Below are 26,795 nucleotides of genomic sequence, written 5' to 3' on the forward strand. Positions count from 1 at the left end.
AACTAAAAATAAATAAAGTAAAATCAGCTATAAAGTATTTCTCTTTCAGGTCAAAAATAAACACATTTAAAAAATGAATATATTATTAAATAATAAAAAAATGATCACATCCAGTGTAGTTGGTTGTGTAAATCAGTAGTTAGTATCATTTTCAGATGGGGAAACTAAGAATCACAGAGATTAACTAGTTTGTCCAAGGTCACAGAACTAGTAAATGCAGAGCTGGTGGTAACCTAACCTAATACCCCTAGTCCCCGCCTTTCCAAAATCTGATACCTTCGCACTTGCCTTTCTCACAAAAATCTCACAAACCATCCTCTTTCCAGGAGTGGAGCAAAAGTGGCAGAAATGGAAGAATATGTCCCTGAAAACACTATCTGCCCAGTATCAACTACACTTTACTTCTATGAAACATAAATCATACATTACTTTCATTAGCAATTCTCATGTCACGGCCTCATTTCAAACTATTGTTTTTAGATTACCCAATTTCCATCATTGTCATTAATAAAAAAATAAGCAAAATAAAAATAGGCATGTCACATCTGTTATGAATGTAAAATTTTGACTCATTTTTCCCTTGCTCTGTCTTGTGAAATATATAATCTAAAGTTATTTGGCATAAAATCTCAAAACAAAAATCCTTAAGTCATTGGACAATTCTTTAAGGATAAAATCCCCCTCCATCAGACAGAAGGTACAGGATGGCGTCCTTTATAAATCATCACTTACCTTCCTGGATCAGACCCCTCCTTTGCTCTTCATAGCTACACAACACTATACCAGCTGCTGTATCAACCTTGATATTTAATACATGAAAACTGAACTATACTAGCAACCCCACTTCTAGAAATATATCTAAAGGAAATGTTAACAGGAGTAAAGGAGGACACATACAGAAATATATGTATGCGACAATACTACTTTACTAGCAAATACTGTAACCTACTTAAGTTTATTTATGCATTCTCCCACAAATAGGTGAGTGCCAACTATATGACAAGCGCTGTGATAATTCGTGTTAAGGATTTAGGTATGTACCATAAAAGCAATTAAACAATTGAAATACTTTAAGCAGGCCAGTGACATGACCAAATTTGTACTTTGTAAAGATCTCTCTGGTCACAGAGTAAAAGATTAATTCAAGAGCAATGAGGTGGAAGCAGAAAATCCATGGGAGGAGATCATGAAAGCCTAAAGGCAGAAAGGGAAAGGAGTGGGAAGACTCAGAGGAAAAAGCCATACAACTTGGTGATTCATTAGATGTAGGAGGCGAAGAAGAAAGGGAATCAATATGCTTCTAGCGAGCATAACTCAATATATAGTGGTTTCATTCACTGAGATGTGAAATCTGGAAATCGTTGGAAGGGAAGCTCATTAGTCTGGCTGGGCATGCTGGGCTCAGACTGCTCTTTGGATACCCAAAAGGGGATGTCAAATAGACAGTCTGAGTTACTGATTTGACGCTCAGGCTAACGATCTGGACTAGGAAAATAAATTTATGACTCATCTGAATGGAAATGGCAATTGGAACAAGGATATAGATGAATCACAAAGAAACACAATGTTGCTGAGAAGAAAAGCATTCTAGAACCAAGTCAAATGGCTTCCCAACCTTTAACGACTGGATGGAGAAGGGTAAGCTTACAAAGGATGCACAGCAAGAGAAGCTGGAGCATGATTAAAGGTGTAAACACAGACTGAAGGCCAGATGATGCATGTCTGATGGTGAACAGTAGTTATATGTGGAGAGTGGAATTGAGATGGGACACAATTTTACTCTAAACTATTCTGAATTTATTGGATTTGTTACAAAAAGCAGGTATTACTTTTTAGTTTAGTAGAAGAATAATATCTATGTCTCCCACTGTTCAATACAATAGACATAACGATTTATTTTTTCATTATTTTATTGTTGTTCAATTACAGTTGTCTGTATTTTCTCCCCACACCTCCCCCTCAAAACCCTCCAAACCGACCTCCCTCCCTTGCTTCCACCCTCCCCCTTGGTTTTGTCCATGTGTCCTTTATAGTAGTTCCTGAAAACCCTTCTCCCCACTGTCCCCTCCCCCTCCCTTCTGGCTATTGTTAGATTATTCTTATTTTCAATGACTCTTGTTATATTTCATTTGCTTTTTTCTTTTGTTCATTATGTTCCAGTTAAAGGCAAGATCATATGGTATTCGTTCTTTATCGCCTGACTTATTTCACTTAGCATAATGCTCTTTAGCAAATGAGTGGATCAAAAAAACCTATGGTACATTTACACAATGGAATTCTATGCAGCAGAGAGAAAGAAGGAATTTATACCCTTTGCAACAGCATGGATGGAACTAGACTTACAACAATTTAAATGATACAACTTAAGTAAATGTAATTATTGAGGACCTCAAATATATATAAATTATAATGTTCAAGAAAAATCATTAATGGAACATCAACTTCCTAAGAACTCTTCAACCTTAGACTTGATTTCTTTAGTGATTTATTTTTATACACACATTTTAGGTAACTTTGAAAGGGATCTTTCATATATAGTAACCTGGGTCATGCAAATTGTTTCTATAGTAAGTGTTTTTACAGGGTTAGTCATTGTCTTTTGAATTTAGCTTTTAAAAATAGCAAAAGTGAAAATAAAATAAATCTTGTTTTTGAGGATTTTTGTATCAGTGAGCGTGGAGAGCAAGACCAATAAAATGGCAATGAGCTTGACTGGTCCAGTCAAGACAGCATAAACCAGGGGTGTCAAACTCATTTTCACCGGGGGTGACATCAGCCTCACGGTTGCCTTCAAAGGGCCGAATGTAATTTCAACTCCTTAACAGTTAAGGAGTAGTTGCATTTATACAGTCCTAAAATTATTTTCGCCCTTTTAAGGTAACCTCGAGGCTGATGTGGCCCCTGGTGAAAATGAGTTTGACACCCCTGGCATGAAGTATATAAAACAAACTGGAGTCACTCGTGTCAACCAAGATGGCTGCCAGTCAGCCATGACCCTTGGGTTCAAGAGGCAAACTGCCTAAGTCAGAGCAGGCACATCTGGCAAGGAGACAGACCTAAAATATCTGCACATGTGGTCAGAACAGCCCTGCCTGCAAAGCAGGACCGCCCACAGATAGACTCCTGGACAGATTCCCCACCTGGCATCAGGGGTGCAAGACATTTATCAAGAGACCCAGAAGGGTGAGGTCCACCACTTTCAAGGTATAACTGAGGCAGGCTCCAGACCACTGCAGAGACAGCCGAGCTCCACACCCGAGCGCTGCTCCACACCACGCTGATCCCCCTTGGCATTGGCTGCTGGAGGCTCTGCCTTGCTGGACTGAGGACTTCGTCTGCCCTGCTGCTCACCTGGCTCTGGAGGGCCTTCCTTGCAGGACACTGATGACTCCCGTGCCCACCGTGCTGTCTCCTGGCCCTGCAGACTCTGGGACTCGGGTTCGTTATTCCCCACCGATGACTCTGTTTGTATTATGTTTCTCTTAGACTGTTAGAGTGCAGGTAGAAGATTAATGTATGCTGATGTTCTACTTTGAGTGAACCTGCATTCAATAAAAGCTGAGTGAATAGCACAGTTATTGTGTGTGACTCTTCTCTATTCCTTGGTACCGGGCTGCTCAGCAGGCAGCCAGCCGAGCAGGTGCCCAGCTGACTTATAAGAAGGACTGTATCATGGACATAGGCTGGTGACAGTGACTATGCAATAAATGTACTTTTCCCTACTCTTCCTGCTAACTACAACTAAAATCACTGGGCATCACACAGGGTGGGAAAAAGCAGGTTTACAGCTTTCAGTACACAAAACAGAGTTTATTCTTGCATTATTTATTATTGTATTATTTTCCATATGAACAACTATAAACCTAATTTTGCCCCACACTGCATATAAACATCAATGAAGGAGACTCCGGGAGGGAAGGAGAAGGTAGACTACCCAGGAATTTTGGAAACAAGGAACTGCACAGCAGAGTTCCTTGAGATGTTTGTTTTTTTGTTTGTTTATGTGCTTTGCCTTATATATCCCAGACCTGGATCTGAAGAAGCCAGCCACCAAGTAACACCAACAAGGACAGACAAAAGAAAACCCAGCAGTCAGCAGAAGCAAAAGGAAAGAGTGTAGCAAGGCAGAAAGCTTTTAGACAATAACTGCTCTACCCTAGCCAAACGCCACTTAAAAAAAACTGTGACCCCACATACAAGGAAAGGTCACGTGGGGAACCTAGACTTGCGCCCTCACCAGGCTGTAATGAACACCTGCTCCCTAGGGGGGTGTCAAAGAAGATGCGACTTTCAGCAACCCCCTGGCAGTGCCGTGGAGGCCATGTGGGGAGATGGAATTCCACCTCCACAAAGAAACAAGATGCGCTCCCTTCCCACGGATGGGGGGTCACGGGAGGCCCACTAGAAAGTCAGGACTTGCATTTTCCTGCCACGCCCCACCATTCATGGGAGCCACATGTGGAGAAGAAGTATTGCAGCCCCTGGGTCTCTCTCAGCCTGGGAGGCACCAGCGGGGGCCTAGCAGAGAGCTGGAACTCCCACCCCAGCGCAGTCAGGGGTCCAATCCCACCAGCTGGCAGCGGAGACTGGGAGGGGAGCCTGCATGACGAGGTGGCACCCCCACTTTCCTGCGGGTGCGAGGTCAGAGGAATCCAGTGAAAGCACTAGGTGTAAAGAAGCCCCAGAGTCTCATTAGATAATACTCAAAATGTCCAGGTGTCCACACAGTCACTCATTATATCATGAATCACAAAGATCTCAAACTAAATGTAAAAAAAAAAGCAATTTAGGTAAGTTAAAATAAAGTAGGTAAATGTGGTAAAAGGCTTGCTTTCTGGAACTCCAATTAAAGCCAGAAAAGTAAGAAACCTCAGAATGTAAAACAATCAGAACTAATGCATTATTTAAGTAGTTCTATAAGTTTCAAAGTTAAGGTTAAAATGATTTTTTATAAAATCAGAAGTTTTGAAATAATATTGGACAAGGAATATCTATTGAACAGTCTAGTTTACTTAAAATTAAAATTCTAATTATCGTTCAAGTGTGATTTTAATCAATCCTCTTTGGAGTTTAATTACTGTACAGTTTTATTTCTAGCACATGAACATAAAGTCTGAACCTAACACCTTAATCTCTAATTTTAGCTAATAGTTCATCCAAATTGGATCTCTCGCAGCCCCATCTGTTATTACCTCAGAAGTTATTGGTGCATAAAGTTGGGCAAATATGCTATAATTATTACAAACTCTTTGGCATTTTGATATTCTGTCGTAATGGCCAAAACAAGACAAAACAAAAATTATTTTTGTTCAACCAACTGCCTCTTTGGGAGGGGTGGACCCCACTCAGGTCAGACACTTTGAGAAACTGCAACACACAAACCTACAAAAATAGCTACATTTGGGGACAGTGATGGAGACCGGATGAGGACCTCATTTACTCTCGTCATCAATCAGACTGAAAACCATTCACGCACGCTGCAAATTCTATGAAATAACCAGCAAACGTCCTTCAGACGGATGTTGGGCAGCCAGGTGCAATGGGGGGGCCCTCTCCCAGGTGAGCACAAGGTGTGCAGAAAGGGAGAACAGCAGGAGTTACTCCTGGAGTTCAGCCTTGGACGCCCTCTCTGCCCGGCCTCCAGAGGGGGTCTTCTAGGTAAAACGCCCAGAGCAGCCTTGATCAATTTAGGCTACAATTTTAAGGAGACTTCATCAACACCTGCCAAACCGAACAGAGCAGAAAATGTTAGAAGGGAAAGCTTTTGTGATTCGGGAAAGACATGGGTGAAATGGAGGCTGAGACCAAGCTATGCTGAAGAAATATAATAGGAAAAATGTGTGGGAAAGTGAAATTCAATAGCTCTTTTCTTAAAGACTTACTAATAATTTAGTAAACAATTTAGTTCATAAACAGTAACTTAGTAAAACAGTTTAGTTTATAGACACTAGTAATCTCAGTGTTTATAAACTAAGTTGTTTTTGCCCAAATTTACATGTTGAAGCTCTAACTCCCAAAGTAACTGGACTTGGAGATAGGGCCTTCAGGTAATGAGATCACTACGGTTAAAGGAGACCATAGGGTGGGGCCTGTAAGGGCTGGTGTCCTTAAAAGAATGGGAGGACACACCAGAGATCTCCCTCCCCATGCAGGGACAGGGGAAAGGCCCTGTGAAGACACAGGGAGACCACAGCCATCAGCAAAGCCAGGAAAAGAGTCCTCACCAGAAACCAAATCTCCTGGCCCCTGATCTGGGACCCCCAGTCCAGAACTGTGAGAAAATGAATTCCTGTCATTGAAGCTACCCAGTCCATGGTATTTTGTTATAGCAGCTCAAGCAGACTAATACACTCATACATATGACACATTCTAGGGTTTAATCCAGTTAATAACCAAATATTATTGAGAGATTGTTCTGTGTGGTAAACTGAGACAGACAGATGAAATTTAAAACCTGATGCCAACAATGAATTGACTACTGTTGCTTAGACAAAGGTTACACAAATCAGTCAGTGGATTAAACAAAACTAAACTAAATGATGAATACAACTTTAAAACTATATGGCAAAACACCAATACATTAACAGATTATTCCAAGATTGCAAATAGGCCTCATCTTCAATGCCATTTTTAATGTGCAATGCTACATGGAGATGTATTTTCAGGAGCAATCGGCTCCCTTGGAGAGAAAACTGACAGATTGGTGGTGTGCATGCAATCGCAGACGACTGAAAATGGAGATGGCTCTATCTGTGTGAGTTCAAGTTACTGAGGCAGGGCTTGTAATAGACGGGAGGGGCCTCACGCTGTGATTGGCAACAGGATATGTTTTAGATACATAACAAAGAGCACAATGTGGACCGTGATTCAAAGCAGGAAATAGATAACAACAACAAATTTGTTTATTTCCCTGGGTAGAGTGATGACATAATATGAACTCACAGGAGATCTACATAACTTACAAATTCTAAAGCAAGCCCTGTAAAACAACTGGGTTCAGAGATTGGGAAAGCAGAGAACAGAATTACCACATCTCTAACCAGAATTTAAGCAGTCAGATATTTTTTTTAAAATAAAGAAGATTTACATTAATTAGTGATTCATGGGAAGCATCTCAAAGACTGAAGATTCTCTTTAAAAATATCCCAAACAATGGCGTTTCCAGGCAATTATGCTTCCATTTAAAACTGAATACACTAAAAGAGCTCTCCTATGATTTTTAGAGGAAATCTGAAACTTAGATTGTTCTTAATAGTCTTGACTCAAAGCGCCAAGACTGAATTATTAATAATTCACTCAGTGTGATAATTTAGAGTGAGGCCAAAGATTTGACCACCTGATTTGAAATGATCAAATCCTCTGGTAGCTAATTATGCCAGGGCCGAAGGGATTAAACAGGAAGACCAGCATACTAAAACGCTCCATCTCTGCATAATTGGGCATATTTGCTGGATACCACACTTACTTTCTGTGTCCCATGCAGAGATGTCTATTCATGTGTTCTGTAAATCTCATTTAATTGCTCTAATAATTTTAATGTTGATATTGTCACTTAATTTTTATAGTAGCGTCTAGACTTTTGTTACTGTTACATTGAAGAGTCATTTTTTTTCTCCCCACAGCACTCTCAGGATTGGCTAGAAATTTCATTGTGTTTCATCATCCAAGCACAAATCCAAGCCCCACTATAAAAACAGATGAAGTATCTATATTGGTATTAGATTCACTATATAAAGCAAATTCCTCTAACCAGACTCCACTACTTCGTTTGCCATACCCTGACTCTCAGGGCAAAAGCTCGCATGCCCCCGTCTCTGCGGACTTCCAGTCACTGATGCTGAGGTAGACGGCTGCACCTTCCCCGGGAGCCACGCCTCAGGAGTGTCCACCATTTCCCGTATTTTCCCGTGTATAATGCATTCTTAAGGTAATGCACACCCACAGTGTTGGCCCAAACTTTCAGGGAAAAATCTTCCATTTTACTTTTTTAATTCAATTTCTCATTTATTATTATTTAGAAACAAAACTGATTATCATATTCCAAGGTATTATTTTGCATAGAGATATTGTTATTGCTTTCTAGAGTTATACTTTTAACACATAAGCATAAATAAAAGAATTAAACACATTTATATAGATACAGAATTAGTATTACCCATGTATAATGTGCATTCTCATTTTTCCCTCAAAAATTTGGGCGAAAAAGTGCACATTATACACAGCAAAAGACAGTAGATCCAAACACAGAAAAATCATACTCATCCCAGGAAACTCTGCAGAACATCAAGGATTATTTTACACTTAGCTCCATCCTGCCCCTGACCACCCCAGCAGACATGCAGCTCAGCAGTTTTGCAGTAAGACCCTCAGCTGGCTACAGGGTTGGCCCTCTCAGCCCAGGTTGCAGCTGGATCCCCGGTCAGGGCACACACAAGACTCAACTAATGAGTGCATGATTAGGTGGAAAAGCAAACCGCTCTCTCTCTCCGCCCTTTCTCTCCCTCTCTCAAATCAATAGATAATTTTTTTAAAAAGTAAGTAAATGTTTTGGTGTGAAATGTCTCTTCTATTAAGATTTGTGGAAACGTGGGCTAAGCTGTTTAACATACTAGTCCTTTGAGCCGGTCGATTTGTGATGTCGAGTCCATCTGGGATGGCTGAGTGCTCTGGTTTCTTCCATGACGAAAGCATTTTATCGCCACCACAGGGACCCAGCTGACGTGAGGCCCATGCAGGCGCGGCTCCAGTCACCGGGAAGAAACCAGAAACGTCCAGCTGATGGAGAGGACAGAGTGGCTGAGTAAAATTTGTGAAGACAAATTTTTTTAAGGAATTGATAAGATAGATTATTTTAAACACTTTTAATGAGACATCATAGCCTATAACAATGATGAGGGTCCAATAAGGAGATTATCTTAAAATTTACCATAGCCATAAACTACATATGTATGAGATCTAAAGAATTTTGCTTCTCTGAGGATTATGTCTGGTTGCAAGCAACAGAGAAGCTCACAGTGATTTAACAGATACACGTCTCTCTCTCGCATAACAAAAGGTGCAAAGCCAGGTAGCCCAGAGCTGGTGACACACCAAATGTTTCCTAAACCTCGGCTTTGTTACCCTTCACACCTTGCCTTTGTTGTCATGTGAGGCCACCTCACACTCAGAGGGTACCCTCCAGGCATCCCATCTGGAGCCCTGGCCATGAGGAAGGGTGAAGGGCAGAGCCTCTGTTCCTTTTCATGAGAAAAGTGACAACTTTCCTGGGAGCCTCCCCCAAAAGATTTCTTACGTTCAGTTAGCCAGAACTAAGTGACAGACATCCTTAGACCAACGGCCAGCCGAGGAGACAGATCACCGTACTAGTTAGAGCAGTAACGATTCCCCCACCTCTACAAAAGCAAATCAGGATTCCGCCAGCCAGGCAAGTGGGGAGAAACAAAGGCTACTCAGGCCACGGGAGGCAACTGTGCTAGGTCTGAGCACGTCATCTTTCTGCAGCAAACCACTTTGGAAGCCAGGCCACATTTCTTCCGATAAAAGTACCCAATGTACTAAATTGTTCGTTGTCCATTATTTTTAAGAAAAGCAACCGTAAAACAAAAGGCATTTTAATGGACTTTCAGAAAGCTAAAAATTAGCCAGAGAGAGACAGAGGTCATTAGTCTAGCACTTGCTTGCTTTTGGCTTCTACAGCCTCCTTGCTGTAATGCGGCATCTCCTCTATTCTCAGCCACAAACCTCCGCGCATCCCTCCGTCTAGTTCTCCTGCAGCCTGTGCCCGGCTGTCCTGTCTTATAGCCTCATCTCCCCTCTAACTGGCCCTGTCCTCACTGCACAGCCTCACTTCCCCATCCGTTCTTCAGTGCACTACAATTTGGCATCTGCCCTCAACACTCCACGGGGATAAAAAAAAACCTTGAAATGAACTCATCTCCTACCTGTCAAGTTCGTTTTTTTTGTTTCCTGACCTGCCTGCAGCATTTAATGATAGTGACCACTCTCTGTTGAATCTGTCCTCTGCTGGTTCCATAATTCTCTTCTCCTGAAAGGCAGTATATTACAGCAGTGAAGTGCACTGGCTTGACACGCAGATGCAGACTCCAGACCAGGTTACACTATTTACTGCTTGCAAATAGTAGTGAGAAAGTCATCCGAGCAACACGTGCCTGTTTTCTCATTTGTGAGAAAGGGATTACAGTACCGCTCTCTACCTCATAGAACTATGAGTGAATCCACTTCGTTAATCCATTTAAACAGTTAAACACGAGACCTACTATGGTTAGTGTTCAATAACAGCTTACTGACTACTCTCAGCTACTGTTTTTCTCTTCTGTTCTTCCAGTCCTTTCAGTCCACGTGCAAATCTGTACCCCGACTTGCAAAACAAGTAAAGCACTAAAAAAGGTCAAACTGTTTTTAACAACAGCTTTGTTCAGACGTGCATGTTTCAAGACAAGAACACAGTAACAGTTACTTCACCTGGGCTCGTGTCTCAAAGAAATGATCACTGATTTTCCCAGTAACTCACCTACTTTACAAATTCTGACCAATCTCTGCCCCAAATCTGCTAACTTCTCCCTAAAATCAAAACTAATTGAAACTCCAAAATCTCTTCCCTCTGAATTGTTCTGAAGGCAAATTTCCCTAGTTGTCTATATTTATAAAATAACTTATTCATGCAAATACAAGATTTAATTCTTACTCATTTCTTCTTGCCAGTTTATTCCAATCTTTGGGACTAAGTAGTTTGAATACTGTTTCTCTCAAACAAAACAACAGCTCTCCCAGTTTTCTCTTATCAGCAAACTTGGTAAGTAAGCTTCCTAAATCACTAATAAAAAGATTTAGCAGGAAACCTGCCACTTGCATTCACCCTCACGTTCTTCCTGGCACATTAAAAGAGCACTTCAGGTTCAGTTGTTCAATTTGTAGTGAACCCACCTACCTCATCTACTAGCCAGCCAGCTGCTTTTTAATTTGTATGCAAATAAATCGGGAGATTTCTCTAAAATCCTTTACCAAAAGTAAAATATACTACTTCTCCATTTTCCCCCTTGTACAAGTGAGGGTTGATATTTGGCTAGTGAGGCTAAACTTCTAAGGCAATTTTTAAACCTAATCCAAAAATATGTAATGATGAAAAACTATCAGGGCTTTTTCTTTTTACTTTATGTGGGTCACAAGGCCCTTTAGAAACTGATGAGAAACTATGAATCCCATCTTCACACCCCCGCAAAAATTTTAATGCTCACATACACAGTGCACACATCTTATCATTATTCTGTGTATAAGAGGAGATGTGGTTCATAATTATGACAATAAAAGAAGGATATAAAACTTTCATTAATATACCAATTGAAATTTAGACATCTTTTTTTTTAACTTTTTCCTCTCTTTTGTCCCTTGAAAACAGCAAAGATTTATTTGGCACAAAACAATTAAAATTCTCTATCAAGTACTGGCCATTTAAAAATAAAGACTTCTCTATTTACGTCAGGTTTTATAAACACCTTTCCACCAGCCTCATTTTTCAAAGCAGCTACTTACTCTTGCGTAGGATGCAGGGGACTGTGGCAGTTTAAAAACTGCATCATTCAGTAGTCTCCTTCCAAGGGAAAACAAATAACGTTGCTAAACATGTTTGATTTTTCCCCCTCACTACAGGACAGTGCTATTCTAATAGACTGAGGCCATCCCTTATATGGAAACCTCAGGATCAACAGAACTTAGCAAGGAATCACTTACCAAGCTTTACAAGTGTACTCTTCCTATTTCTCGATTCGTGAAACTTATGCTCTAAGACATTCTGACACAAAGTAAACTGATATGGAACCGAGATAAAACACTTCCCAAACATATTCATAGTCATCAGAGGATTCGACATAACAGCTTTAAAATCTTTAAGATATAAGAGGTATCCCTAGTGTTATCCGTCAAAAATGTCCACACGCGTCTATGGCAAAAAATAATTGTTAGAGCATTCACAACAGAAAAAAAAGTCAATGGCAAGATTTTTGTAGATGATTTTAACTGATTTTAATTACCTACCATCAAGGTAATTTGCTCACATCTGAGTAAAATTAAGCTATTTAAGACTTCTTCCCAAAGGATGCAGAAATTCTGGCTAAACTGCTACGACTTAGGGAGACTGACCCCAAGAGTCATTTAAAAAGAGTCCTAATTCTGTTTTAAATTAATGATAACGCTTTCTCAAAATTGTTTTGGGACGTAGAGAGAGCAGGGGATAGCAAAAGGGAAAGGTGAGACTGAGAGAGAATGTTGATGATTAAATTCTTTTCTTTGAGACTGTATCTAAATTGTAAAATTATAGTAGAACACAATGAAATACTGCCACCCAGTGGAATTACAATATAAATAAAATCTTCAAATTGGAAATGATTGAAAGAACGCATATAACTTTTCTATTGGAATAACAGAGGATAATAATTTTCAAAATACTTTCCAAAATAGTACTCCCTAAAAACAGTCCAGTGGGACCAGTGTGAGTACACCTGTGCCTGACTCTGAGGCTCTCGTAGATTAAATGACTTGACCGGGTTGTGTGTTTTCTCAGCAGCAGAGCAAGTACCGGAGCCTGAGGCTGCTGGCTCCCCCTTCACCGCTGCTCACACCCGGGAGCCCCTCCTAAAGAACTTTGACGTCTCTACTCTAATCTGATCCACTGTATCTCTCGGAGCAAGAACCAGACTCAGAGATTATCAAGGCTTATCGAACACTTCCAGGGGTCTTGGGAATGTAGCTTGAAGCAGTAGTACCCTATTGTTATGAAAACTTTTAACACTTGTACTTTTCTTTTAAAAAATTGTGTAATATTTGTGTTCTATTCCATATCATATGTGTGTCTATTTTAATTACAAAATGTTCTTTCCCTCAAATGTCTTCTAGAAAAATTGTTGCTTTAAGACAATGGTGCATCTCTATCCTGTGCTACAAATTCACTTGCCCAGGACCCCACTGAAAAAGGGGAGATGAAGAGTTTGAGACACCTGGGAAGTACATTGCTCAAGTTCATTCATTTATAAACTATGTAATCAACTCCTGCTAAGTGCCAGGCATTGTTTGTGAGAGCCAGGGCATACTGTGATAACAAACTGCCTGAAATTATCAGTGGCATAGGAGAACAAAGGGCTCCTTCCACAGTGGCATCGTCTTCATTTGGGGACCATCAGACAAAGCCATGGCTATTTGGAACAGCAGAGAGGAACAGAGCAAGGCAAAGCAATGGGGAGCAGCAAACATCACCACCCATCATGGTCTACTGACCAAAGTTGGCCGCATGACAAAGTTACACTTCTTCAGCAAAGAAGAGCCCGCCCACGGGGAGAGGGGGTGGGTACGGGTACACAGCAGTAGTCTGCCACGCCCCAGCTTTTCCTCGTCTACCTAGAAAATACGGTTCTGAGTAACACAGAAGAAAGAGGTCAGATCTGTCAGCATGCGGGGTGGGGACTCAAGCAAGTTTACTTAAATATCAGAAGAAAGGTTGATCATAGAAGGCTAAAAGATTTGTAATACTTAGGCTTCAGATATGTGAGATAAAAATGAGTACATACCGGACAACACAGAAAGGCATTTGGAATGTTTGTATGTATGAATTATGACTCTAAGTGCCATCCTGGACACAGCGCTGCATCGGTACGAACTCATGGGAGCTGTGCGTGTCCAGTGAAGGATGCCCTGTCTTGTCAGAAGCAACAGGCAGGATTGCTCACTGAGCATGCACACTAACCTGTAGCCAGGTGGGTGGAGGCATCAGAGCCAGGGGTACACAAATTATACCTAGGTCAGCACATTCAGGTACCTAATTTATGTATGTAGAACCCACAACCAGCTGACGGGGGGCCACAGAGCCAGCACATGCACCAATCACATATGTGCCCAAAGTGTGTGAGTTCACTAAACTGTGTCCCATTTTTCATAGCTCAGTAACCCTTGCTCCAGCTGGAGGAGTGCATGGTGTCCCTCCGCTCTGTTACAGCTGGAAGGGTAAGTCTCTGACCAGAAGCTCTAACAAAAGCCTCTGTATTGAATCCAATCAATGTTGACGGCATAGGCATCTACCAGAGAAGAAGAAAGCAAGCTCACCTACACTGCCACTCATGGTCCAGGGCAGATACATCACAGGGATTAAGATGCTAATCCCGTTCCCTAATCTGAAGATATGCATGTATGCACGTGTGAGTGCTGTGGCTTAATCATAGCCCTTTGTTCAGACTTGAAGTGGCTACCTCTGACAGGGTTTCACAGTATCACATGAAAGCCGATGGAATAATGTAGCACGCTTCATCACAGATCTACGACTGCCACAGTTTTGACAGAAACCCAAGAAAAGGGCAGAGCATTAACAAAAAGCTACATTATATGTTGGGGAAAAATAAGAGTCTAGATGGCTAGCATTCAGATTGCTTTTAGGAAGTGGCAGGAGAAATGCAGGCAAAAGTCGACTGTCAGATTGTGAGGCACTTCTCATACTAAGAATTTCAGACTTATTCTATAGGATCTAGGGAATCACCAAATAGTTTAGTCACGTGACACATCCAATCTGTGTTTTAGGCAGGTAACTCTGGTAGCAGTGTGGAGGAAGGACAGAGTATGAGTTAGATCATGCAGAAGTCCACTGAGTGTCAAGGAACCAACAACCTACAGCAGAAGCAGCAGAATGAAAATAAAAAAGGTGATTTAGGGGCAGAAGTGAGGTAGGGAGAACAGAAGTATTTCCACAGCAGAATTCCTTACAGTGGTCTCTCAAATCAAAAAACATCAGCAGAAATTACAAAAGTCTCATTCCCTGGCCATTCCTGGAACTATTAAATCAAAATCTTTACGGATTTGGCCTAAGAAATGCTAGTCTCATACCCCAGAGGCTCACGATGCAGGCAGCCCAGCCTCAGATGTTCTTATGTTTCCATGGATTTGAGTGATTGAGCTGTGGTTGTTCATGAGTGGAGGTTCGGATATATTGCGTTTAAAGTACTTACCGGAAACAGGTCTCACAGACAACAGGAAGTATACATCTGGAGCCCAGGAAAGAGATTACAGCTAGAGCTGTATCATCGGATTCAAGGAGATCTTCCAAAGAAGCAATGGAGCTTGACATAAGAGGTGGCCTGAGGAAAGAAGCTCAAAGAGCACTTCCACTTAATGGTGGTGCACAGAAAGATGAACTTGGTAATATTAGGGTTGGCCAAGGAAGGATAAATCTATCAACAGCTAATTCCTTTAAGTGAACAATGACCCTTATTGTCTTACTTGTCTACAATAAAATGAAGCTCTATACTAAACCAATTCATGCATTTCAAAGTAAAGGCTTCAACGTCCAGTCCAATTAGGTGTGTCAGCTGCCTACCCTCTGTTTTCCTGTACAGGGAAATGTCTACACAGGGATTATCTGTATCAATGTCACCTGTCCACGGTTTTTAGAAGACATGGACTCTTACAACTCAATAACTGAGAAGCAAATAACCTGATTAAAAATGGGCACAGAATCCGAATACGCATTTCCTCAAGAAGACGCGAACACAGGTGTTATTTTCAAACACATGGCCAAAACGCATACGACAAAAATAGCCCACATCATCAGTCACTGGGAAACACCAGCCAAAACAAGACCCCATTTCACACCCCCTCGGATGGCTGAAATAAAAAGTACAGACAATAACAAGTGTTGTCGACAATGTGGAACACTGAGGCTCGCATACACTGTGGCTGGGAATGGAAAATGGTGCAGTCACTTTGTAAAAAAGCTTGGCAGTTCCTCAAAGGGTAAACAGACCATGTAGTTATCCTATGATTCAGCAACTCCACTTCTGGGTATATATTAAAAAGAAGTGAAAACAGCCTTGGCTGGCGTAGCTCAGTGGATTGAGCGTGGGCTGCAAACCAAAGTGTCACAGGTTCGATTCCCATTCAGGGTATGTGCCTGGGTTGCAGGCCACGGCCCCCAGCAACCGCACATTGATGTTTCTCTCTCTCTCTTTCTCCCTCCCTTCTCTCTCTAAAAATAAATAAAATCTTAAAAAAAAGAAGCGAAAACATATGTTCACACAAAACTTTTACACAAATGTGCATAACAGCATTATCAAAAAAAGGGAAAACAACCCACGTGTACATCAACTGATGAATGAACAAAAGGCAGGAGAGCTCTATAACGAAGCATGACTCCACAGCAGAAGTGCATCGAGTCCTGACATATGCTACAATCACACGTGAACCTTGAACATTTATACTAAGTAAAAAAAGTCAGTTACAGAGTGCCACATATTGTATGGTTCCATTTATAAAAAATATCCAGAATAGGCAAATCCAGAGACACAAAGTACATTAGTGTTTGCCAGGGAATGGGGGAAGGAGGTATGGAGAATGGTTAGTAATGAGCACAGGGTTTCTTTCTGGAGTGGTGAAAATGTTGCAGAATTAGTGCTGGTGACTACGCAACTTGTGAATAGAATAAAATCCACTAAATAGTATGTTTTAAAGCGGTGAATGTTATGGTATGTGAATTTCATCTCAATAAAACTATTTAAAAACCACATGAATTTCTAGGGTCTATCCTTAGGGATTCTGTTGGTCTGGGATTGACCCAAGAATCCATACATTTAAAAAAACTCTTGTTTTGATATATTTCACTTAGTGTAATACCCTCTAGATCCCTCGATGTTGTCACAAATAGTATTTTTTATGGGACACTGCCACGCCCTGTTCCAACCATGTTTTTTGACAACGTCTGAACATGGAAAGAGGGCATTCAAGGAATCCATCTTCCTGGAAGAGAGCGTGGCATACAAAGGGGGGCGGTAATTTTTCTGGGGATTGCTTTTAATAATTTCCTTGCTAATATTAATCATGGTCTTACTTTGTACCCTGATTCCCATAAGAACAGAACATGAGAAGAAAGAGGCCCGAAAAGAGTCAATGATTGATTTTGAGGGAAATTCTGAAGGGACAACTAGTTCTCCCTAGACTATTGAATCATGCCCAGATTGTTTTAAATAAAGTGTTTATAAACCTGAGTAAGAAATTATCCCCGATTGTTCCCATAAAAGAATTCATAAATCAATTACAATAGGTTGAATTATTGGCGGACTTTCCCATGCCTGTTCCTTACCCATAGATACAAAGAGTCTTTCTAGAAAACAAGAAAAAAAACTATATAGACCCTTACCCATAGCCCAGGGATACCCCTGGGTAGCATATTAGATAATTGGCAAATTATGGTATTCCCCGAAAGGAGCTAATGGTCTCCAGAGGGTTCCAGATCTCCCATTGCCTTATACAGGAGCATATAATGAGGGTGACATTAGAATGGTCAATTAGGATGAAGTTCAAGTGTTTTATAATAGTCTAAATTTCATGGAAAGGCTAGCTCGAAGCAGACCTCCCTGGTGTTTATTAACTAAGAAATAAAGAGTTTACTGTAGCTGAATTTCCTGTTTATCTCTCCTTATATATTTGTTTTGGAGATTAAAAGGTGGTGGGATTGTTAGATATCTGTATCTCAGGTTTATTGATTTGCATAATTCCAATGAAGTTGTATAAAATAATTTCTTGACCAGAAAATAAAATCCCCTCTAATGAAATAGCCCCTGAATGTCTAAAAGTTGTTGAAGTAACAGCCCCGCCTTTACCTTGAATAGGAATATATATCAAGTAGAATTAGACAGGCAAAGAAATAAGAAAAGCTGGTTAACTATAATAAATTAAGCACGTAGAAACAGTTACCAGGGAGTTAGAGTCCATGGTACATAGAGAAATATTTTAGACAGAAAAGATAAATAGGTAAGTTAGACATCACAAAGGCCTTATAATAAATTTCCTATAACCTCTGTTCAATTTAGCGTATCCTTTTGCCCATGACAAATTCTGAGAATTTTAATAAACAATAAGACATTCAAACTCTGTACGTACAGCTATTTCTAATTGTCTGATTTATGGCTCTCATGGTTAAAATAATCTTTGTTTAATATAACTGAATCTATGGGAATTTTTGTATTTTTCCTGGTTACCTTTGTATTAATTTTTTTCTGCTTTACCTAATCGCAAATGTCAATCACTGCTAAAAATGAAAGTATAAAAACCTGCTTGTACTTGCAATAAATGGAACAGAACATCACTGTCCTCTGAGGCGTGTTGTCGTCTGTCTCCCATCACCGACGCCTTACCCACCTTTCAGGAAACCCTGGACCTAGCTGCGGCTGGACCTCGGCAGGACACCCCTTCATTGTGAATAAAATGTGAGGTATTACCAAAAAATAATAAATATTAAAATCCAGTAACAAAATTTTCATTCAATACTATTAATACAAATATTTATTATTCCCATTTACAAAGAATGTTCATATACAAGGTCTTTCCAGAAAAAGTCCAGCCATTGTTAATATAACAAGAAGAGTTTGCGTGCAATATTGATGTAACCCGGCAGCCAAGGAGAGTGGGCTGGAATGCACATGTGTGAACATTGACTTCACTGTACTGGTCAGTGGGGGCGGTAGACACCACTGAGTGAGCATGTGTACTGTGTGGCCATCACATTCAAAACGACTGAGCGAGTAGAGCAATGAATCTGCATCAAATTTTTGGTTAAGCTTGAACATTCCTCCATGGAAACTATTTGGATGATTCAGAAGGCTGCAGCGATGGGCAACTGGTGATTGGCAGCTTCATCACAATAATGCATCCCCTCATGCATCATATCTCATGAAGAGTTTTTTGGCAAAACATCAAATCACCCAGGGAATTCAGCCCCCCTACAGCCCAGATGTGGCACCCTAGAACTTCCGGCTTTTCCCAAAAGTATAATCCCCTTTGAAAGGGAAGAGATTTCAGACCATCAGTGAGATTCGGGAAGGTACGACGGGACAGCTGACGATGACTGGGAGAACTGTGTGAGTTCCCGAGGTGCCTACTTTGAAGGGGACCGAGGCATCCTTGTCCTGTGTACAATGTTTCTTGCATCTCATATCTTCTTCAGTAAATGTCTCTATTTTTCATATTACATGGCTGGATTCCTTCAGGACAGACCTCATATATCAATTCATTTCTTCCTCACAATTATTCAGAACTAGTAAATGTTAAAAGATAAACTTTTAACCAGTGTCTTTTTATAAAACATTCAGAATTTATACAACCTCAGAATTCAGTTGATGATATTTAGAACAGCTCTGAATCTAACATCATGGAAAGTATAGTGTAACCCCAGAGTTTTCTGTGTAAGGGAGTCCAAATTACTCCAGTTCTGGAACTGGTCTGTACGACTACTGCCGCACTCATCAAATAGGTAGATTTTCAGTGACTTCAGTCAGTGAAGAAGGTAATAAATATATTGGTAATCTACAGTAGAAGACATGAATGCCAGTGTTATATTTACTGTTCCCAAAGGTACAAACAATTCAAAAAAATTTACAAATATAACATCCAGAAGAGATGGCAAACGAGATCAAATGACAATAAAAATTCTCTTTGCTCACGGGAACAGTTAGATCCTACTGCAACTAAACTGAAGAGGAAAATGATTTTAGAGTAACCTTCCTCTGACCCCCTGTGATTTAGCTAGCTAAAAGTCAGGATAAGGCTCTCTGTTAACCTGACGTTAGGACTTAACACTCAGAAATACGAAGGTCGCGGAGCTGATGACGGTCAGTGTCTCACCCCAGTGTGCGCTGGCTCTCCCACAGACCTCAGCGGGCTGGACACGGCCCAGGACACCACCATCAGGGCAGAAAACTGAGACCATTTTCCAGGTAACAAGATTCAAATTTTTGATGGTGCTGGAACTACAGAACATTTTAAGGTGCTTACTGTAACAGAAGCCCTGGCACCAGTGCCGGTGCCGAGACCAAGAGCCACCTCTCGCACCTGGGGGAGGCCCAGCAGGTCCGACCTGCCCTGCCCTGCCCTGCCCTGCCCTGCCCACTGACCCGCTTCTCTGCCAGAAGGCTGGCATTGCCACAGACTTCCCTCACCTCATTAAGTGACCCATTCTCTGGCTTTCCACAAATCCAGTTGATATATCTTTTCCTCATTCATTCTCAAATCCCAAACATCCGCAAACATTATCTTCACACACAGAAACATATTTAATGAGGTATAAAATCCCTACCATATGGGTTTATATTTCCCTAAACACCATAGACTGTGTTACACTGGTTCATACTAATGCCTCATCCAGCTTGTTATTTTATCTCCATTGAAGCACCAAGGCACATTTGTAAGGTTGTACTTGCTCTATCACCTTTTGCGGGAAAAAAAGAGTTTCATAACTTTCCTCCCTTCCCACCGTATGACTATGCAATAACATTTTAATTTTCCCTAAAATTGGAACCTCATTCTGCTTCCAGGGGACATGAACGAGTCATCTAAAAGGAGCGAAATTTTCATTTCAGCTCCCATTAACTTTCTGGCAAAGGGCTGGGATCAGGTTCTGGGGGAGATGCAATGAGAATCTGCAACAGTACCTACTCCTGGATTATTTTAATCTAGCACGACCTGTTTGCATAGGTGGTAGGTTGTGGTTGGATCCAAGAGAGAGAAAATAATGCTCTTCATTTTTATTTGTATGCCTTTCTTGATGATGTTCTCAAAACTTTGTTATTTTGACAGAAACAACACATTAAATGAACGTTATGATGAAAAAAGTAGGAAGGGGGTTGAGAGAATGTCAAGAGAGAAGACCAGCTGGAACTGAGTCTCATCTCACCTCTTCAGTGATTCCTCTGACGGTTCATTCGAGTGCAGCATGCACAGTTGTGCTCTTGAAACACTCTCACTTCGTTAATAGGTTAACCGAAGGACCAAGGTCATATACAGAAGACCTGTCTTCTATTCAGTTTCCCTGATTAAAACTGACGCACTGGACTCACAAACTTTGGCTGGAATGTGGATGAAACCCCTTAGGCAGCAGGTGCCCACCCAACTCTGCTCTGACATAGTCTTCACCATGATGTAGTAATGGGTAACGCAAGCAGTTCTATGGAGGCTGCAGTGCAACCTGAATACAGGAGTAATATTGCTGTAGTTGAGGGCCAGTGTAGGAAGCAGCCCAATTACATAAAACTGCTGCTTCCGTGAACACAGTTTTTAAGATAAATAAAGTCCATCTTAGTAAAAATGAAAACGTACAGATACCTTTCTGCTACCAAAAACTGTTGTGTATCTTGAAATTATAACTACTACTTTGTTCTAGACACTTCATAAACTAGTCCACACAACAACTCTAGTGTGGTTGTTTACCACCCCTTTCCAGAAAGGAAGCAACAAACTCACTGGGTTAAGTAATTTATGTAAGGTTGCACAAGTCTGTCGCAGAATTTGGTCTAATCTGGTGTTGTCCTACTCCAAACATTTGTCCTCTCCACAGTACTATGGTGTCCCTGCACACTGCCTACAGAACATACGCCTTTTATCTAGAATAGTGAGGTGGTTACAGGGCAAATTTTTCCACACAAAGACAACTGATAGCCTCTTCTAATAATGTTAGAATGTTAAGAACAATTTAATAAATTTTTTCAATTTTTTCAAGATGTATTATCTATTGCAGGTTAAACTGTGTACCCCTCCCCCCTCAAAAAAATTTACATTTTAAACACCTAGGCCAGAGTTCTTCAGCATGTTACTTTATTTGGAGAGAGATCTTCACAGCAGTAATCAGGTCACAGTGAAGCCATTGGTTGCACCCCACTCCAGTACGACTGGTGTTCTTACACAAAGAAAACATCAGACAGAGAGACACATAGAGGGAAGATGACGGGAAACACCTACAGACAAGACGGCCCTCTGTAGGCCAAGGAGAGAAGACTAGAACAGATGCTTCCCTCACAGACCTCAGGAGGAACTGCTTAGATTCTGGGCTTCTAAGGCACCAGAACTAGGAGACAATAAATTTCTGTTGTTTAAGCTATCCATTCTTAGTATTCTGTTATGATAGCCCTAGCAAACTATACATTATCTTAAAGATAGAAAGTTCTATGTTGATTTGTTTAATCTTCTTAAATGTTAATAATAGATTATTTAGGAATGCAACATTGCCACGTGTCAATTTTATTTTAATGTAATTATTGATGCACAAGAGGTGATATGAAATTAAAACAAATTCCAGTTTGTGCAGAAGGAATAAAAGAGTGGAACAAAAAATAGTGGAACACCGAAGTTATGGCCATTAAAATAAAAAACCATAAAGCCTAATCCTGTTGGGAAGGCACAGAAATTTAATGGCAGATAACAATTACAGAGTTAAGAATCTTCAGAATTAAAGACTATCAACAAAAATAATTTCATTTTAACAAGACATACATTAGACTCTATGTGTGTCTCTGTTACATACCTATATAAACATGTATGCATATGCATGTGTACATAAAAAATATGAGGCATTGTTATTTTGCAAAATTTTTAAGAATATGCTGGAAAAATCAGGCATTGTTATTTTGCAAAATTTTTAAGAATATGCTGAAAAAATAGCTATAAACTTTTAAAAATCAGAGACTGCTTCTACTGTCAATAAAAGCAAAAACTAGAAAAGTGGAGAAATATATGAAACAACTGTTTATACACATTGAGCTAACACTTGTATAGGCCTGTAATCCCTGAGAAAAGAAAAATAAACAAAATGAACAATGTGAATGCTTTGGTTTTCTGCCTGTAGGGAATTTCTGAACCATGACACAGGAAAGTGATCCCAAACAGAGCCCAGTGGTCTTGCGATTAAGGAAACAGAAATCCAAATTTGGGAAGAACAAAGTGGCTAGAATTTGGAGAACCACATCCCAGAGAGGACAAAGCGTGCAGAGAAAGAGGTCCGTAAATCTGCATGAAGGTCTCCTGGACTCTGGCTGCACCCAATCTGTGAGTGCAGGTGATGGCATCTCACAGCGCTATGCAAAGAAAAATGCCAAGAAAAAAACCAGTGCTCACACAGCACTGGGACACATATGAGTTTCCACCACAGTGAGGAGATCTTATACAATACATGGCGTATTCAGTAGTGAACCTAGAAAGAGCATGGCTTAGTAGGTCTCTTTCAGGGCTACGGTAGGCCTACAGTAAAAGATACTATAGGCCTGCCCTTCTAAACCTTCAAGGTAAACCTCAAGAGGAACAAGCAAATCCACAAGTAACTGCTGGGGGAAAAAATCCAAACTCTCTGATACAATGTAAAACTAAAGTGTCCAGCATCCAAACAAAAATCAGTAGACACAAAAGTCAATTTCTTTCCTAGGTATGATCAATGAACAATTGAAATTTAAAACTAAAATTAAAAATATATACCACTTAAAATAGGATTTAAAAACCCTTATGCATATATTTAACCAAACATGTACTGAATCTGCATGTAAAAAACTACAAAACCCTGATGAAAAAATAAAAATAAAAGACCTAATTAAATAGAAATATATTCCATGTTCATGGGTTAAAAGAGTCAATATTTATAAGTTGTAAATTCTTCTGAATTTAATCTATAGTCAATGAAATTCCAATCAAAATCATAGCAAGCTATTTTGTAGATATCAACAAGCTGATTCTAAAATGTATATGAAAAGGCAAAGAACCAAGAAGAGCCAATATAATACTGAAGAACAAAACTGGAGAACTGATCACATCCCACTATTTCAAAATCAGTACAAAACCATAGTAATCAACACAGTGTGATATTGGTGAAAAAATAGAAACATAAATCAGTGGCACTAAATAGAGAGCTCAGAAATAGACCCATGCACTGTAAGCACAATTGACTCATTTTTGATACAGAGAAAGAATAGTATTTTTGATCAATGGTATTGGAACAATCGGATATCTGTATTTAAAAAAGCATAAAAATAAACGACACAGACCTTACACCATGTATAAAAAATTAACACAAAATTAATTATGGGCCTCAATATAAAATATAAAACTATAAAACTTCTAGAGTGGTAAACATAATACAATATACAGATGATGTATTATAGAACTTTACATCTGAAACCTATTTAATTTTATCAATGTTGCCCCAATAAATTCAATAAAAAGAAAAATTTCTAGAACATAGCATAGGAGAAAATTTAAGTGGCCTTGAAGTTGGGGATAATTTTTTTACTCAAATCCAAAAGCACAATCTATGAAAGGAAAATTAATAAGCTGAACTTTATTAAAAGGTTTCTATCTGGAAAGACACTGCTAAGAGAATAAAAAGACATGTCACAGACTGGGAGAACATATTTGCAAATCACATATCTGTCAAGAATTTGTATCCAAAATATACAAAGAACCCTTCAAAGTCAGCAATAAGAAAACAAATCACCCCATTTAAAAATGGAAAAAAGATCTGAGTAGGTAAGCATATGAAAAGATGCTCAACATTATCGGTCATTAGGGAATTGCAAATTAAAACAATGAGATAGCACGTTACATCCTATTAAAACAGTTAATATCCAAAAATTAAGCAATACCAATTATTGACGAGACTATGGAGCAACAGGAACTCTCATTCATAGCTGGCAGAAATGGATTAAAGAATGCTATGGCACCCTGAAAGATGTGTCTACACAAAAACTTGCACATCAATGTTCATAGCAGCTTCATTCATAATCATCAAAACCTGGAAGCAACCAAGATGTTCTTCAATAGGTAAATGAGTAAACAAACTGTGGTGCATCCATAAATAGAATATTACTCAGCAATAAAAACAAATGAGCTAACAAACCACACACACGCACAAAACCCTCAGATACATCCTGGTGAAATAAGGTAAGGGAAAGTTTCAATTTCAAAAGAAGAAAAAAAAACATTGCCTACAAAGAAATGGGCTTATTTTGACATCAGAATTATCAACTACCATGGGTGCTAGAAAGTTACAAAGGCAAAGCCATCCAGGGGAAATTATTTTGAGACTAGACCATTCTACCAAATGATGAATCAAGGATGAAGGCAAAACAAAGACATTCTCAGGCATTTAAGAACTCAGATATTTTATCTTTCATTTACTGTTTCTTGAAAATTATATGAGGATACAATCCAACAAAATGACTCAGATATTCAAGAAAGAGGAAGATGTGGAATCCAAAACAATGCAACTAACATAGGAGTTCAGCTGTGCTCAGAAGGCTATAGATCAGTGAAAATTAGAAGAGGAATTCCCCATTCTTTAAGAAAAAAATGTTTTCAAAAAGTAAACAATTTGTATTCATCAAATAGTTCAATCAAGCTGGGAAATTCTGAGGAATGGTGTGCTTCTTCTGTTTAAATAGGTATTGTCTAATTTTAATAAAATACATTATTTATATGGTCACTCAGAAAAAGCTAAATTCAGAAAAGTTAAAGTTGCTACATCAAAACATAGCAATACAAGCAAATTATTCAAAGTTTGGAAGGAACACCAGAAAAGCTAAAATAGAAAATGAGGAGGACTGGGAAGGCCTTTGTTTTTTACCATTTTAATTTTTATTAATAGTATCAGGTTATTTTATTATAAAAAGTACATATTAGTAATAGTAGTACACTGTAAAGAAGGGCAAAAACCCAAAGAGGGTGACTTTCAGTTCTGGCATGGAGGCACAATAGGACATTAAGTGCCACCAGACCATGTAACCCAGTGGGATACGAAAAGAGGCAGAGGGATAATACTTAGCACATCACAGAATACTCATCTCCTGTACTGATTCTTTGTTTCCTCATCACTCTGGACTAAATGGCCTATCTTTGTCATATAAACTTCTACAGAGACCTTCATTTCCCCGGCTTTCGACAACTACTGAGTGCCACACACTCCAGCCCTTCACCAGACACATTTCATTTAAAGAAAGGGCTGTCTACAGTCTTACCACTGGCAGGAGTCTACACTGGTATAACCTTTTCAGGGTAGACTTTGGCAGTCCTGCTGGAAATGTAAACTAGGGCTACACTTTGACCTAACGATTTCATTTCCCAGAATCTACCCCACCCAAATTGTCAACGAGGCTCTTAACTGTTTATAACAGAGGAAAACAAAAAACCAATCTAAGTTAAATGCACATTGGTACATGCAGAATATTTTGGTGCCATTTAAAAAATGAGATACATCTACATCGAGTGACACTCACAGGTGGTGTATATCCACACACACGTATTGGGCAATGAGTGGGCCTAAGATGTTTGGACAAAACAGTTTTTCACCTTGTGCATTTGATTTTATTCTTATATGAAGCATTATTGTTTTTACATTTAAAAAAATCAGAGCATGGCTTAACTGTCATATATTCGGGATTTTTATAAATCCAAAGAGAAAAACTCAACGTCTTTATATCAGTTCACTCAGATCTAATGGGGAGGAAATTGCAACGCAACTGGCACGTTGCAGTCTATGATTAGCGAAAAGGCAGGCTTCACTGGCGGGGTCATTTTTTAGTGAAATAAGGCAAGAAAATGAGGGCACAAAAAACAATTAAGGCAGAGCTGAAGGGTGAACCCACGAGCGGCGGGGCTGGCCGGGCAGTCCAGGGACCCGGCGCAGGGAAGGACACCGGGGGTGAAGCAGACCGTGGGAGTCCCGGGCGGAGAGAACCGGCCCGCGACACTGGCACGACCTGGGTAATGAACTGGAAATCAACGGGGTGCTGGGTGTGGGGGAAGGAGTCGGAGGCTCCCAGACCTAAGGAGCGGAGGGCGGGGCAGGGCACGGCGACAGCCTAGGGACTCGGTCGGGAGCCGGAGTCGCGGCTAGTGACGCGAGTTTGGCGAGCGCAGAGCAGCTGTCAACGCCCAGAAGGGGTGCTGCAGGGGACTCTGCGCGCGCCCGCGGCCCGGCCGGGGTCCCCGCGCCGCTG

At 40.2% G+C, this 26,795-nt stretch overlaps 1 protein-coding gene across 3 annotated transcripts in view; it reads right to left on the reverse strand.

Annotated features, from left to right (window-relative positions):
• EPM2A (EPM2A glucan phosphatase, laforin) overlaps positions 1-26,795 on the reverse strand; it is an 83,144-nt gene that overhangs the window by 55,842 nt on the left and 507 nt on the right. The window contains exon 1 of one of the 3 annotated variants that reach the window (XM_036024849.1): positions 9,942-10,214. The exons of the other annotated variants lie outside the window; for them this stretch is intronic. Coding sequence (XP_035880742.1) covers positions 9,942-9,984 — 43 coding nt within the window. The 5' untranslated portion in view covers positions 9,985-10,214. Of the gene's footprint in view, positions 1-9,941; positions 10,215-26,795 lie in introns of those variants that run through there. 3 annotated transcript variants of the gene reach the window in all.

This window comes from Phyllostomus discolor, chromosome 4 (genome assembly GCF_004126475.2).
Source record: "Phyllostomus discolor isolate MPI-MPIP mPhyDis1 chromosome 4, mPhyDis1.pri.v3, whole genome shotgun sequence".
Taxonomy (NCBI): domain Eukaryota; kingdom Metazoa; phylum Chordata; class Mammalia; order Chiroptera; family Phyllostomidae; genus Phyllostomus; species Phyllostomus discolor.